At 37.7% G+C, this 16,411-nt stretch overlaps 1 protein-coding gene across 1 annotated transcript in view; it reads right to left on the bottom strand.

Moving 5' to 3' along the window:
- Positions 1 to 5,424: 5,424 nt before the first annotated feature.
- Positions 5,425 to 16,411, bottom strand: part of LOC142340505 (uncharacterized) — a 53,765-nt gene continuing 42,778 nt past the window's right edge. The window contains exons 6-10 of the mRNA XM_075391080.1: positions 14,504 to 14,607; positions 13,305 to 13,509; positions 11,641 to 12,071; positions 7,401 to 7,608; positions 5,425 to 5,764 (exon numbers count right to left, since the gene is read on the bottom strand). Coding sequence (XP_075247195.1) covers positions 5,480 to 5,764; positions 7,401 to 7,608; positions 11,641 to 12,071; positions 13,305 to 13,509; positions 14,504 to 14,607 — 1,233 coding nt within the window. The 3' untranslated portion in view covers positions 5,425 to 5,479. The remainder of the gene's footprint in view (positions 5,765 to 7,400; positions 7,609 to 11,640; positions 12,072 to 13,304; positions 13,510 to 14,503; positions 14,608 to 16,411) is intronic.

The raw sequence follows: 16,411 nt of genomic DNA, 5'->3' as shown, positions 1-16,411 counted from the left end.
AACGTCGTCCTGGACAAATGCACTGGCGGATCTGTCACCCTAATTGATGTAGGGATTTCTGTTCTCTTTAGAAAGCTTGGTTCCTGTCGTGGGGCTGAGAAGATTCCTACACCCGGTTGGAACAGCGGGGTAGTTTTCGGGTATGCACTGAACCTTTTGTCAGTTCTGTCCTGTGTGACATTCTTAGGAGGGTCGACCACAACGTTTGGTGATAGTGGCCGGCTAGGATCGGACTGCTCGGCTACGGATTTGAGCCAGTCCTGCGATATTGCTGGCTTTCGTCTGGATCTCACACTTTCGATATCACCTGCTTCTGATCCAGATGCTCTTGAGCTTCCCTTAGTCAGCTCCAGTTTTAGAACTCTTTCTTCCTCATCAGCCTCGGCCTTCTTCCTCTCATTTTCAAGCTCTCGCTCATGCTGCCGCAAGCGCAATTCGTCTTCTTGTTGTGTCAGTTGTAAACGCAACTCTTCCTCTTGTTGTTGTTGCTGGTGCTGTAATTGTAAGCGTAATTCTTCTTGCCGTCGACGCAATTCTATTTCCTCACGTTCCTTCTCTAGCTGACTTTGACGCTCTCGCAGCCGTTGATCGGCTTCTTTCTTTGCTCTCATGTTTTCGAGTTCTAAGTTCTCAATCTCGCGCCTCCTTGATGAACGTGAGTTGGCAATACTGGGTTCTTTTTTGCTTCGGTGCGTTCCAGAATGCCTAGAGGTTACTTCAACGTTCTCTTCGACATTTTCTGTCACTCCGTTTCCTGTATCAATTACAGTCTCGTTTGGGTCCTTATCACCTGCCGATGTAGATGACACCAACGATGTTTGATTTCCACTCTCTACGGTTTGCTGGTACTTTTTAAGTAGATCTGTAAGTTTGGCCATTTCGATATGAGTTGACATGCGCTTTTGCTCTGGTTTGACAAGTCGGATCACGTCTTTCCAATTAATGACTTCAGTACGATACTCTTCAATTTCTTTGAGTCCTGGTACCTTCTCGATGAGCCATTGCAGTACCTTTTTCCTTTCGCCCAATTTTCGCTCAGTGTCGGCATCGAAACTCTCTAAGTTTTTTGGCTTCAGGAGTTGTCTCTGTTGCTGTCTGTTTTCTTTCAGCCCATCATATGTCTCAAAGAAGCATCGATACACTCTTTCAGCTGTCACTGTTTTATTCTGGGCTAGTTGTGCTTTTACGGCAGTGTCATGCCGGTCAAAGGTTTCCAGCAATTCGGTTTGCTCCTTTTCTAGCTTCTTGAGTTGGCCTGACATATTGTAGTCAGTCGTTTTCCAATGTCTATCGGGGCTCTTTCCAGCCATCGTAAGGATTTCGTTATGGTCCACCAAAATCGAATCGATTCGTCTCTGTTCGTGTCACTGCTGTCTGGATCACTGTTATCCAGATTACTGCTCTCCGGGTCACTGTTGTCCGGGTATCTGTTCGTGTTGTCGTTGTTGTCCGGGTCGGCGGACCAAATGTTGCGGCTGCTCAAGAATCTCAGCGGAACCCAACTTCGCGGCCTGGTTCTCGAGTTTTACGCCGGCCTGGTTCTTCACTCGGTTGCTATCGACTAACACTCTCGTAGTAACTATTAGTCGCTCAGTTGTAATAAAGGACTGTAACTTTAATTTTTTGTGATTGAAGTTAAGAAAATCCTTTGTGATAATCTATGTCCAATCTCGTGCTGAAGTTTGTAAGGCTTCAGCCCAAAGCTAGTACTGTTGCTAACTTCGTGTTAAGAAAGCTCAACTAACTTATAACGCTCGAGATCTTAACATCTAGCAAAACTTAGCGCAAAAGACTAAAGTTGATGAAGAATCAAATTATAGTCAATCTGAGAGCCAACTGCTCTTTGTAACAGTTTCTATCGGTTCTAAATACAATATGGTTACACTATTCAGACAATTGGGTTAAAGTAAATAATCCGCTAAATATCATTTATAACATCATTGTCACTGATCTCTGATTGGTTAATCGAATAAAGTGATTTAAGTCAATGTTTACATAGTAAATGTCAAATTACCGCACTATTTGCTTTTGTTGACATAAGCACTGATGGTACATACGTAACTCTAAATGCCTCAAATTTATGACAAATGACCTTTAATAAACACTTAAGGTATCATAGAATTAACAATTTAGCAAAATTAACAATAAATGACAAAATATCCAAAAATGCACTTTTTGCACCATATAAGTGCTAATAGCATCACTTGTAGGTATGATGCAAGGATGTTCGTTGGGTCCATGGATAGCTTAGGGGTTACCCTAACCGTGTGCTAAAACCTTGGGTTGCTCAGGTTTTCCCTTCCCAAAATCGGGGGGGTGGACAAATTTTCGGTCCCAACTTGTAAAAATTTTCAGTTTTGACCTTTTTGAGTTTTGGCAAAATTTCAAGTTTCTGAGTTTTGATTTCATTTTGGTTGGTCCGATGGCTCATGCTTCTGTTCACTAGTGGCGCCAACAAGCTTGTTCCTGGGAGTATATTCAATCCAACTTAGCGTTCCTGGTTGAGTCAAACCTTCATGATAAGATGGCAAAAAAATATCCCGCCTCGCGATGAAGGTTATGGTGTTTCATCAGTTTTGATTCAAAACAACATACACCAAAATTTGGCAATAAGATGAAAATGGAAAAATTGGTGATTTATCAGCAATCATTAACAAATTTAGCTAAATGGACTTGAATATTGTCTGGAAAACACAAATTGCACGAGTAAAATCCTGTTCCTTTACAAAAAGCAAATCTCAGCCAAAAAATCTGAGATTGGACATTGTTTCCAGCAATCAATATTGAATAACCGTTCAACAACAAATTTTCTGGACAAACAAGTTACATTGCATGCAGGAACAACTTAGGCACCAAAAGTTGCGCTGTTGATTAGCCAAAACTTTAGAGAAGTTCAAAAAAAAACATAAAACCTTGAGTTCCTTTCTTTAAAGCGATCAAAAGCATTTATTGTTGCGCGATTGAAGATTCTATTTAACTCGTTCTTGTAGTCAGTTAAAGTTTTCAGATTGTAGGTCTGCATAAAGACATGTTGTTGTGAATGCTCAAAAAAAACTGAAACGAACGCAATCCAAACACAATGACTTTTCCTTTTTTTCTTATAAAGGGTGCGCCTGTATTTAGGGATTTATTCACCAGCTGTTTAAGTGGTATTGACAGTTTCATGCTTAGAACAATTAATTTATTTGAGTCACTTAAACCGCTAATTTTCAGTTTTTTCGAACTTCATTTTACAGCTAACCTCTTTTTGAGACATAGCACGTAAGCATTGGTCTTGTTTAGAATTTAAGTTTTCAGTTTGGACATTTTTGATGGATATTTGGAGTTGAACGTTTTTCTGTTTGATTATTGAAATTAACTAAAAATGATAATAGTGAGAGATTCAGTTGACGAAAATGTTGTGAAACTTAAATGTATTACTCTCACAACTTTAGGAACGAATTGAAACTCAACTCAAAAGTATTCAACGGCTGATACAAGATAGATCAGACACAGACAAGGAGAAATGGCATCTTTGATGAATTCTTAAATGCGCCAAAAATTTCATACTTTTTTACAGAAACTAGAGCACACTTAACTGAACCGACCGCAAACAATTAATAATAACTTTTCTTTAATTTACAAAAACTGGGGGCCTGCAGTTGCGATCTAGTCAAAAGCTGTGTGTAGTTGCGACTGTTAATTTAACGTGTAAAACGGTGGAACTTTTTGTTGATCCACTGAAATCACAAACGTTTAGGTTTTTCAGTTCACAGCTAACAACTTTAAGAGACATAATACTTAAGCATTGGTCTAATTTTGAACAAAATCTCTGTTTTGAAGCTTTTGATGGATTTCTGGAATCGAACGTTTTTCTGCTCGATTACTGACAGGAATTGCGGAAGTTATCATTAGACTCCAAAATTTGGTACGGCCTTACAAGGGGCCTTACAGGTTTTTGCATTTTCAAAATGTTTCAAGGTAAAATTTTTGACCGTAAGGCCTACCTGCAAAATTTTTATTTTAGAACTAAACCTTGAGAAAATTACACAACTTAGTAGGGCTTATCCGGCGCCGTACTATATTTTGCAATTATTCATAGATGTGAAAAGTGCCAAAAAGCAATGAACAAATGGTTTGTATGAGATAAGCGTTGTTTTTAAAACCGGTTTTATGAAGTAAGATTTTAGAAATTAGTAATTAAATCAATTTGATGCGGTTCCGTAGAAAACTTATTACGGCATGATACGGTGCCGTACAATTTTGTAAGTTTTCTGCGGCAGCGTATAGGTCTTAATAAGTTCTCAAAGTTTCGTCTAAGGTTGGCAACCTGGAAATGTAAGATTGGCGGTGGATACATTGAATTTATGTTAAGATCAACGCAAATTCAACGAAAATTTATCTAAAATCTACCGATAGAAATTCAAATTTATCTAGACTGCGCTAAAAAACCAAAAATTATGCGAATTCAGCGCTAAAAAGAACAATTAAATGTATTAACTTTGAGGGGGTCGCGTTGAATTTAGCTCAGGTCAACGCTAAATTCAGCGCAAAAATATCAAAGATCTACGCTAAGTTCAATGGAAAACTATGCATATAAACACAAAATTAATTCATATCAACGCTAAGCTGTAAATAACATTGACAAGTCAGAAAAAAACCAACATTAATTTGCTGTTAATGCTTTCATAAGTGCATTTCTGAGCTTTGTTCGTGTCACTCGAACCACAGACGTCCTTCTTGTCGCCTCTTCTACCGCTGTGCCAACGTATGCTATTGATCTTAACAATCATATTCTTTGTCAGCTATATGGAATCAACGCTAAATTGAACAAAAAGCAAGATCAACGGTAAATTGATGATGAAATTATGTAACATCTGCGGTAAATTCGGCGATAATTAGTTGTAGGTTCAAAGCTAAACTCATAGCAAAATTAAGTCAGATTGTCGTTAGAAAAACCACTAAAATATGCAAAATCTACGTTGAAAACTGCAAAATTGTTTGAAAGCAACGCTAAATTCACGGTAAAATTATGTAAGATCTAGGCTTAAAAACGCATAATTAGGTAAGATCTCAAGCGTAGATCGTACAAAAAAATCAACGCCTTCACCGCCAATCTTACAGAATTTTGCGTTTTCTAGCGCTCACGCCTCGGCCTGGCTGCACAGAAACAGACATACCAACACACAAACACACACACACACACAAACGAACAAATAATCAAATACGCACTCACACATATACCCACCCACATAGATGCACACACACACCCACACACATACACACATACAAAAACAGCCCGAGAATCTCTTACCGACTATCTCTTACCGAATCTGTTACCTGACAAAAATTTACACGGAAATGTCAATTACTCTAGAGAATCAGTAGTGACCCCTACCCCTGTCGTTCCTGTAATGACACATTTTTGGGGTTGCTATAAAGGGAATGAGCAGAAAGCACAAATATATAGGGAAAATTGTACAGTTCCACGGGAATAAGTTTAAAAGAACTGTATAACTTGTTCAGAAAAGTAGAAGGAAGGACTTCTCTTTCCGCAGAGTTCAGTGAACATTTCTCCTGGAACTTGTTCTCCTATATCGGGTAGATCACCGTTCCTCCCATTGAGTTTGTAAATGCCATTATAATATTCATAGGAGCCAAAAAATTTGAGCAATTCCGGGCTATTCTCTTCGACGACAAAAGTGACACCCCCATCGATTGAATAAGATATGAAGAACTTCTCAAATCCACCCTCGTCAATGAAACTGCTGAACGTGACTGACCTCTGAAAAACCAAAAAGGAACGACTTTTATTAAAATTTTATCCCGGCCATTATTTAAGTCAACAGCGAAAGGAAGGTTTTTAAAGTCGCCGTTGTGACTCGCAAGTTTATCAACATATGTTTTATCTATTTCAAATTTCATTCATGTTAGTAAATTTATTGTTTTATACGATTTTTCTCACAAGAAACAAGTCTTTTCACTGACCCGAGTCACATTGAATGATGAAAACAGTTCAGGTACCATGAAAACAAGTTGACACCCAGGCCGAGGTCCCAGACGGAAAGTCGATATGTCCAGACCCAGATGAACTCACGACGGGGGTGTCGTGCGTTCAAATTTTCATGGTCTGCAAACCAAGAAAAACGCATGATAGTCTGGGCATGAACACACGAAAGTTCTGATGAACGTACGATAGTCAGGACATGAACGCACGAAAATCTGGTGAACGAACGAACGTCTGGTGAACGCACGAAAGTCAATAGGCACTATCCGTCTTGCATTTTCCTGAAAAAAATTGGTTACATCTAAAACCGAACATACCGGCAATCTCTTACGTTGAACTTCTGAACATATCAAATCTCTCTTGCGTCCAGAAACGACAATATCGGATCTCTCTTACGTTAGAAACCGACAATACCAAAGATATCGAACGTACTGAAACTTTCTTACGTTTGAAATCGAGCATAACGAAGAGTTCTTTAATATTTTTTGTCGTTTTTCTTCGGTCTGGTCAACTAGGGTTGTGTAAGTTTGTAACGAGATGTATTCATTTGACGAACAACAAATTAGCTCTGGCTTTTAATATATTCAAACTACTCGCCTGATGGATTTTCCCCGGTGTCTAAGTAGTTGGCATATGTGAGCCAGGATGACTAAATTTTCTAAATAAGACAAATCAAAATTACGCTCAACGTCACGTTTGATCATTCCATCCAAGACGAACGTATGCTCTTGTCAGAAAGGCTTGAGAACATTTTCCAGACATTAGTGCGCCGGATTTTTTTCCAGACCATCTTCTTCGATGCCGAAATATGCGCCCGAAAATGATCCTGCCAATGATCTTGTCAATAGTTTTTTTCCGCGATGATGTCCGCGACCCAAGACAGGTATTAGGGAGACATTTATGGATTGCAAGCTGATGGTTCCAGAGCAGCCATATCTAACAACAGGTATTGCCCAAACCGAAAAACTGTGATCAACATTAGCCAGACCAAACAGAGCTCCATTCGCCATTGGTCAGGCTAAAAGGACTTTGCCCAGACATTTGGCCAGTACGAACAGATCTGAGTGCAGACTAGTGTCCAGACGCTCGACATATAAAAATGGGGAGTTGGCCTGAACGATAAAAAGGAGGAGTGGGTGTTGGCCAGATTCAACAGACAAGAAATCACTACTAGCCAGACAGATGGCGCGACAAAAATTTTCCCCAGAGCTTACGGGTGGCACCGTACTCTTTTGTCCGCGACCCATTGCTGTCTGGACAATACCTGTCTGGGTTCGCGGACCTTATCCTGGGCGGTTACTTGGCCAGACGTGTCCATGCCGTTCCCCTGCATAAGGGACAATCATAAAAGAACACTATCAGTAAACCTTTCGGCCTGCTCGACATCTCTCTCATGAAAACTGCAACAACTTACTTTTACTTTCACGCCGCCGTCCTCTTTTTGATCCCACATTCTCTTTTCCAAAGACACTCCAGTGTCGGGTGATGGTGCTATTGGGTCTAGCATCAGTAAGGGTTGATCAGCGCGGCTTTCAACTGGGTTAGAACCCCTGCTGTAGACATGGACTTCCAAGTGAACACACATTCCTCTGCTAATCGGCACGTCTTTCCTCACGATGATGCTAAAAACGATCACTCAAAATTAAAGAAGTTTTTGCAATCAAACTAACTTGTTGTAAAAAATGTATTTCAGCAGCAAAATAATTTCTCAATTTAAATCGAACCCGGATCAAGAGGTCATCGCCACTCAAAGCAAAATTATGCAAGATAAGCGGTAAATGCGGTGAAACTACATAAATCAGGCGGTGAATGCGTTGAGAAAACCTTAATCGCCTGGTAGCTGTGAAATTAAATAAATTCACCGCTTTGAAAAAAAAGTGTCCAAATTATGTAAGATAAGCGGTGGGTGAACTCGGTGAAATGACATAGACTCACCGCTTAGGTTAGTGGCGAACTTACAAAAATTTGCCTCTTAGAAAAAAGCGGTAAGTTTTTGTGGGAACAGCAGTGATAGCAATGAAATTACATAAACTCACCGCTTATTTTAGTGGTGAAATTACATAAACTCACCGCTTGGAGAAAAGTGTTAAAATTGTGTTATAACAGCAGTGAATGCGGCGAATTTACATAAATTCACAGCTTAACTTAGTGGTGAAATAACATAAATTCACCGCTCAGAGAAAAGTGTTAAAATTTTGTGAGAACCGCTGAACTTTACTTTGACTGTTTGTTTCTTCAGCGCGATAACCCCCCGCCATTTTTTGTGACCCCATCGCGCAGCGCGATAACCCCCGCCCTTGTTTGTGACCCCTTCCGCATTAGTCTTAGCAATTTAGGGTCTTTGTTTTTTTTTCATTGGCGGCTAGGTCAGATGCGCGCACTTTATGGAGCACAGCAATGCAACAGCTCTAGTCTTTGAAGAAGCTAAAATTGACCATGCAAAAGCTAAGACTGTTTACTGCTGCAAAAATCTGAATGCAAAGAAAATGGAAAAACATATAATAACAGCGATGAAAAGTAGTTTTTTTCTTCACCTCGAATTTCGTACTTAATTTTGCGGTGGAATGCGGTTAATGCGTTGAAATTATGTAAGTTCATCGCTAGAGTAAGCGGTGATCTTTCAAAAATTCACCACAATTCCCCGCTAAATTATGTAATTTCACCGCTAAAAGTCGCAAATGCTACAAAATATTGCCGCGCATGTTTTACAGAAAACAGAGTGATTTTGATTTATATTCAAAACAAAAATGCTAGAAGTCAGTGACAGGAGACTTAGTGGAAGAAGAAGTGGTAGACATGCAGGCGGTGAGAGGTTCAAATCTGTTTAAGGGCGGTGAAAAGTGGAGACTTTTTGTAAGTTCACCGCTTACTATAGCTGTGAAATTACATAATTTCACCGCATTTCACCGCAAAATTATTTGCGATATTTGTGGTCAAAAAACCTAATTTTCACCGCTTATCTTACATATTTTTCAGTTTTTTTTACCCAGGTACATTTGGTTCATCTTTTCACTGGTTTTGAGTTAAGTGTGAACAAGGGGCCATTTGGACGTAAATAAGTGAGAGCATAGTTTGCTTCCTGCAGTCTATTTGATGATTTGGCTCCTGTGGGTTTGTCGTCTGTTTATTTAGCCGCACCGGGTTGAGGCGTTGAAACTATAAATCGTTTTATCTCGACAAAAACTGGCCATGATTCGATTTAGCTCGAATTAATCCGACATTATCGCCGTTTTTATCTCGATACTTTTTCGGGACTGCGCAAAGAGCGTTGTCGCTATGACTCCAAAGAGCGACAACCAGAAGCTGCGCGACTATGATCAGACGGTTTGTTCCCGACTAAAACGGCGTCTGGTCACAATTTAATTTCCTATGCTAATTTCTATGTTATGCTAACTTAACGTCCTCTGTGGAGGGGAATTTTAAAATATTTGGCGACTCAACTGACCAGAAAATTTTTTTACGTTAAAACAGCCCAAGGTTTATATTTAATTATCAAATTACCCTACAGAGAGGACTTTAAGTTAGCATGGAACATTCAAATATAAAAAAGTCGCAAGCTAAAAATTTGCTCATATTTTTTATTCCGTTTTTTTTAGCTTAACCCAAGTTGTTGCCAACTTCTAACAAAAAAGCTTCTGTTTTACAAAAAAGTTTTATACGTAAAAACAATTGGATGAAACTTCAAAATGCTGTCGTCATAGTTTGGTCACAATTTGGTGCATTTCATTCAAGTAAACCATTTAAAGCAATCCCCTTTTTAAGGGAAATTTTAGACATTTTGTTCGTGATTGTCCATATCCATTTCGCTTTCAAATACAGCTCTAACATATGCATTTCTTTCGTACCACTCTATACAGGTCAATAACGCTCTCAATCTTGTACAAAGAATAATGATCGATTTTTATTCATTTTGTTTTTATAGCATTTGGATCTCCGCCTTAATTTTTTGTTTCCGACAATACTTTCTCTTTTTCTAGTCTCTCTTTCTTCTTGCAATTCCATTTGAATGCTCAAAATAATCAATGCACATAAATGTTTCCCTTTAGCTATTCCTCAGACATGATTAAACATGCTTCACTTTCGGCCCTATCAATAACATGAAGCCAATTTTTTTCTTCCTCAGAGGTTTAGACAACTAAGTAAATGTGGTAGAAAACGTTGCCTCATTTGCAGATAGTAATTAAGTGCGTGGTCTCTGAACAGATTCACAAAATAGATACAAGGACAGAAAACAACTATCAAACTGGCTGATCCGCGAGGTTTCACTTGAATTGACATTTGCAGTTATTTGGATAGAAAACAAGTCTTTTTTTGGAAAGATTTCGGCAGCACTTTAAAATTGTCCAGAAATATATTTCCGAAAAACAAAATGCTCCATTGGAAACTTGACTTTGTCGTTAAGGGTAATACTAAAAGCTTAATTTTTTGGGATGAAAAAGCTAGACCACTCTCTCAGGTTACCGTAAGTATTGCTGACAATCAATGTTTGCAAAATGTTATCTCCTGAGTGTGTGTGCTGTTTTAATCTATACTAATTCCGCAAACATCCTGCTATTCAAAGATCGGAGAATTTATCATGAATAATGACTTTGATCATTCTTTTCAGCACTGACCTCCACGCGGTTTCTTACAGAACCAGTATTTGTTTTTTTAGATATTTTGGACCAATCCGAGTTGCCGGAAGCGCTGACTGATAGCGAATGTAGATCGCAATTCCTCTATGTTGTTGACTTCATTTTCACTGTATATACTGGTCTTCTTCCGAAGTTGTCGATGCATTTCTAGTTCGTTCATCTGTACCTCTAGCTCCAAATCCTATCTGCTCGCCTGATATTAAAACCCGCTCCTTAAAATCCAAGCTTATAGATTCAAGCTCAAAGTCACTTCAGTTTTTTTGTTCCGTAACACTTGTTTGATGAAGTTTCCTAAAAATCTTTTGTATCTTGATCGTGTCTTTGTACGTATTGAGTCAACGAGTTTCTGTTATGTAGTTCACGTCACTTTCTTCCTCAATTGTTTGATGAGTTGCGTTTTTTTATTCGTTTTATTTGCTTTGTTGTTGCCTGTATTTTGGATTCCAATAAGCATCTGTTGGACTTCACAGACTGAACAGCTGTTTCTATGGTACAGCCGTGTTGATAGATTTTGCACCAAATCTGCACTCCCACCTCCGTCAAGGAAAACTTGTCAGCGCCCAGCTTGTTGAGCGGTTTTGAAACTGTCTACGCTCAATTTGTTACATTCAATTTCTGTCATCTGGCTGATTTATTGCTTGTTTAATGAAAATGGAACTGGAGTTGATTGACTGCTGTTAGTTATGTCGAGTGATTGACTGAGTCAAATAAAATCTGATACGATAAAATACATATTTCAACCTTTTGGTCCACCCCCAATTTCAGCCTTGCTCTTTGTTTATTCCATGGGCTCTGTTTCTTTTTCTCCTCCTACGCAAACTGAGCTTCAACGCTCCTTGTTACCAATCGCTTTCATCATTTTATTGGTCCAGTGAATTCTAGAAGAGTGCTGTGTAGCTCTCTCCCTTAGATCTGACATAAAAGGCGGTCTGGGAGTTATATGCACACAGATCAAAGATTTTTTTTCTTTAGGATGATATATTAGGAAGAGGCAACAGACTGCTATGAGAAAGTGCCTACCTGAACTGTACGTCGACTTGGTCAACCGTGACAGAGCTCTCACTTGCGGCGCCAGAGTCTTTAGCTATCAATCGTATAAAGCTGCCAAGACCGCTCTCAAATTCCATCTCAAATCGAGCCCAGTTGCCCTCCATCCTGTTGTAAGTCCTTATCACGCGATCCGTGGGCAAAGATTTCACAATGAATGTTGGACTGCTTTGAAGGCCGTGGAAACTGGAGGTTCGAATTGTGACAAAATACTCTTCACCAGCTGTCAGTGGATGGGAATCTGGATGCCCAATTACAACGAACCCATTTGAATCCTCATAGAGGACTTTACACGGACACTCACTGCCTGGAACAACTGTAGTAATAAGAGTGCCCCAATGTCTCTCGTTGGTTGTTTCACACGGGCAATTATTTCCTGCAGGTGAAACTGATATTTCCATGAACTGAAACACTAGCTATTTTAGTTACATTAGAAACATTCGCGTTCTAACTAGATAATGTGCCTATTTTGTTATGTTTTTGAGTTTTGTACTTTTCTAAATCATTTTCTTAAACATTAAATTATCAATTCCAAGCAATCAGAATTGAAGTCAAATAATTTTTACAGAAAAGAGAAAAAAAATTTTAAATTGAATAATTTTGCATCAAAAAAGCTCAAAGTAGCGAACTGTTGTAAGTGTAAACCAGTAAGAGTTGTCTGCAGCGTGTCAAGTTAAATTAAAAAGGACTTTCCTTGTAAAAAAGGAACACTTCTTTTCTTCGACATACATTTTCCATCAAAAAAACTTACTTAGATTTCCTTAATTTGTCACAAAATTCAAAAAAAATGCAAAACCATGTATATTTTCTTAACAAAACTATGCAAATTGCCTCAGAAAAACCCTAGATTGATCCTGTCAATAACTAGACGGTCATAAATTGTTACGCGAAAACTCTTGCAGAAAGCGATAAAGAATGTAAAACTATCCAAACAAATTTTTGAATCTTGCAAGAACTGCAAAAACTATTCAAAAATCCTGGAAATATGCAAAATCCAAACATGATCTTACAACATATCATATCTTTTATTAGTCATGACAACAGGAGTTAGCTATACCTAATCTTTATACTTACTGTCGGCTCTACCTAATATCAATACATCGCAGTGGCTCTACCTAATCTTAATACATTGCAGAGGCTAGACTAGTCCTAATACACCGCATTGGCTATACGTAATCTTAATACATCGCAGTGGCTTTATCTAATCTTAATACATTGCAGTGGTTATATCTAATCTTGATACATTGCAGTGGCTATAACTAATCTTAAAAGATTGAGTCGGCTAAACTTTTTCTTTTCCATGAAGTTGGCTATACACTATATTTAAACATGAGAGATCTATACTTCATCACAATACATAGGAGAGGCAAAATCATGGAGGCCACTATACCCTGTTTTGTTACAACTACAACTGGACACTGGCCCCCAATGCAAATACACTACTGCTATTTTATGGCCTATTAACATTTAACAATCTTTTAATAAACCAGATTAGAAGACTTTGTATCATTACGAATTTGATGTATATTTTTATCGAATGGAAATCTTTGTCCAGATTGCATCATTGCTATATCCCTGCGATGACACTTGTCCCATCGATACATTGTAGTTTTTTGGTCCATATGATTAATACTAACAGAGAAGAGTCCTTGTGTCTCGTAGAACATTTTCAATTGATGTGTTTGGGCTTGAATGTTTGAGACGACAACGTCTGAAGGGTAGAGATGTGCTTGAAATGTCTTCACCCTCGTTTTGTAGTTGACTCCTTCTCCCTTGAGAGTCAATGTCATATTGTAGCTCTCAGAGGGATTCATATTCTCCAAAATTAGTCGACTCACCAGTCTGGAGAAAACTAACACTTTTACACTTTTGCTACCTTTGACCTTTCCTCGCGCATCCAACATTAAAAAAGTACTCAATTAAAAAAAATTAATAACAATCTCATCAGAGTAATTGTTAACATGAATGTTTTGAGGTACTTTTCCTTTGCCCAATTCAAGTACAACATGTTTCCAACTGACATTTTCCCGCTATAACTGACATCTTGAGGATAATTGAACGTCAGCTGCCGTTCTAACACTATATTATTTTGTGACCATAAATTTACAAGTTTGAGATAGCGTTTTGCTTAATTTTATAATTCATAATTGATGACGGGGACACCTCTGCATTTGAGCACGATCTGCGATGACATAAAAGCTTGTTATCTTTAGTCAGGACAGACCACCACCTATTTATGGAGGAAAAAAACTCGTTCTGTGCATTTTGTGCGAGCACAGTCGTCATCGTCTCTGACATTGTGATGACCCTATTTCATACGTGATTTTGGAAGATGATGAGCATAAGACTTCAATCGGACGTTTTTCGCTATTTTGGAAACGCTCTGCCACAATCTTTTTCTGGCATCATTGCACTTTTAAGGTAATGATAATTGTTGCGGTGAAAATGCAACTTTTTACTGAGATCCAGTAGAGCTTCCTGTTGTCTTTTCCACGTCTTTTAATTTCCTCTTTGTTTTGAACTTATCAAACCTTGCAATTTTAAAGCGCATTTCAGCCATACAACTTCCTTTGAGTTCAATGTAGGTCATTTACGAGTTCTTTGTTTTGATGCTAGGATAGTACTAACAACTCGTATGGGCAGTATGAAATCATATATGATCCATGTATAAAATCACTGAAACGTCAGCCAGGGCAAATAAATGTTCAAAAACAGTTCTATGTGTTCAGTGTTTCTTATGAAAAAAAGTTTCTCTCATATATTCTCGATTTTTCCAGCGGAAATTGACTTAACTTACCTTGCAACCCGAAATAAAACAACAAAGACGTTAACATACTTGTAAGGGAAACCTTGTGAGCCTGAATGTCCAGTGTAAATCCCAGTGTATTCCAAAGTTATCTCAGATCCAGCGTCTGATTCAAGCTGTAGTTCCACTGTTATCTAAAATTTAAAGATTTTTCTATCAATATATAGGTGAATGTGCCTATCGGTTTCATGAAATCTAAGCATTAATAAAATGAGCAATTAATGTTACCCATAAGCTTAAACGTAATACTTTTTGTTTTTCTGGAGGATAAAAACTGGCAACAGCGAACAATAAAGATAGCAAACAAACATTTGTGTCCTCACTTTTAGTCGATGTCAATATGATTTGATCATAAGGTAATTACAATCAGTTTTTATTACAACTCTCGTATGCAAACTCGTTGAATCAATTTAAAAAAAAATAAAGTTTTTTTGCTGAGGAGGTTGAATCGCTTTCATTTTACATACGGTGAGGTAAATTGGCTTAGTAAACTTAACTGGGCTATGAGCTACATTAGGATAGCTTTCTCGAAAATTAATCTGAAGCCAAAGTGTAGCTCACAACACTGTTAAGTTTACTTTGCCAACTTACCTCGCCTTATGTAAAACAAAAGCAATTCAACCTCCCAAGCAAAAAAACGTCTCTTGAAAATGTCGTAGCGGCGAATTTGCCGACAAAAGTTGTAATAAAAACTGATTGTAATTAACTTATTAACTGACAAAACATATGACATCGATTAAAAGTAAGGACACAAGTATTTGTTTGCCATCTTTTTTCGCTGCTGTTAGTTTCATCCTTCGGAAAAACACTAAGTATTACAATTAAGCTTATGTTTAATTTTAATTGCTTATCTACAATTCCAAATCACAAATTTTGAAGCGCATAGGTTAAAAGAGCGACTTGAGAAAAAAACGATAAAATAATGCAATTTCTGTATGACTTTCTGTATGGTTGAGTATGAAATATTTTCCTTTACGGTAGTTTCCTTTTAACCATTTGTAGTTGTTGGTGTTTCCTTTATATCACAAGTCACCTGTTTTTGCACAGTTTTCGATTTTGTATTCATTAGTGATGCCTCTAATTTTAGTAAAGGAATTTCATCCGAACAGTTTAAAGTCATTGTTCTTTCCAATATGGTTTTTTTAAAGTTTTCAATAAATACAAAGGTAGAAATTACGCTCTGAAGCTCTCCTTAAGGTTTGTGAAAGACATGAAAAAAAATCGTGCGGAAAATTTTTTCCACACTGCAGTTTTAATGAAGTTTCTTAATGTGTTCCTTTTCCTTTTTTTTTGTTTTCAGACATTATTTCACACAAATTCCTACCCCACCTACGATAAAAATGATTATAAAACCTGTAAAGTGGAGAGTCTTATCAGAAGAAACGTTGCATTTCAAAAAAAAAAAACTCGATTATAATGAATTATTTCAATTTTTTGAGATCTGATAATTAATTTTGTCATCTCCTTCTGTGGAATATGATTTTTTTAAAAAAAATTCTCTTTAATTTTTCCTTGAATTGAAATTCAGAAAATAACGCCTTGAACATCAGATCAGCAGAAAAGCGAAATGAAAAATATTGCCGTTGAAAAAAAATTTTCCCCTATCATTTGGTTTCTGAAAGGTAAATTGGTCCACTAAACGCATTGCTGTAAATTTTCCCTTGTTTCGACATTTGCGAAATTAGAGAAAATCATCTTTGAAAAAACTGACAAGTACAGGATAAGGTAACAAAAGAAACTGGAGGACATTTTTTCATCGTCTCCAAAAAAAGTTTTCATCTTTAAAAAGTCTGTCCAAGTAATATATTGTTGACCTCTCAATCGTCTTCTTCAAACTTGCAAAAATTTGACATTTTTCTTTATGAGTCGCAACAAAAGACTACGGGCTGCGAAAATTATTCTCCTCTGTGTCTAGGTGGCGTGAAAAAGCTTGCCGTG

The sequence above is a fragment of the Convolutriloba macropyga genome, chromosome 5 (assembly GCF_964194025.1).
Source record: "Convolutriloba macropyga chromosome 5, txConMacr16.3, whole genome shotgun sequence".
NCBI lineage: Eukaryota > Metazoa > Xenacoelomorpha > Acoela > Convolutidae > Convolutriloba > Convolutriloba macropyga.
This window is presented reverse-complemented; position numbering and strand designations above follow the sequence as displayed.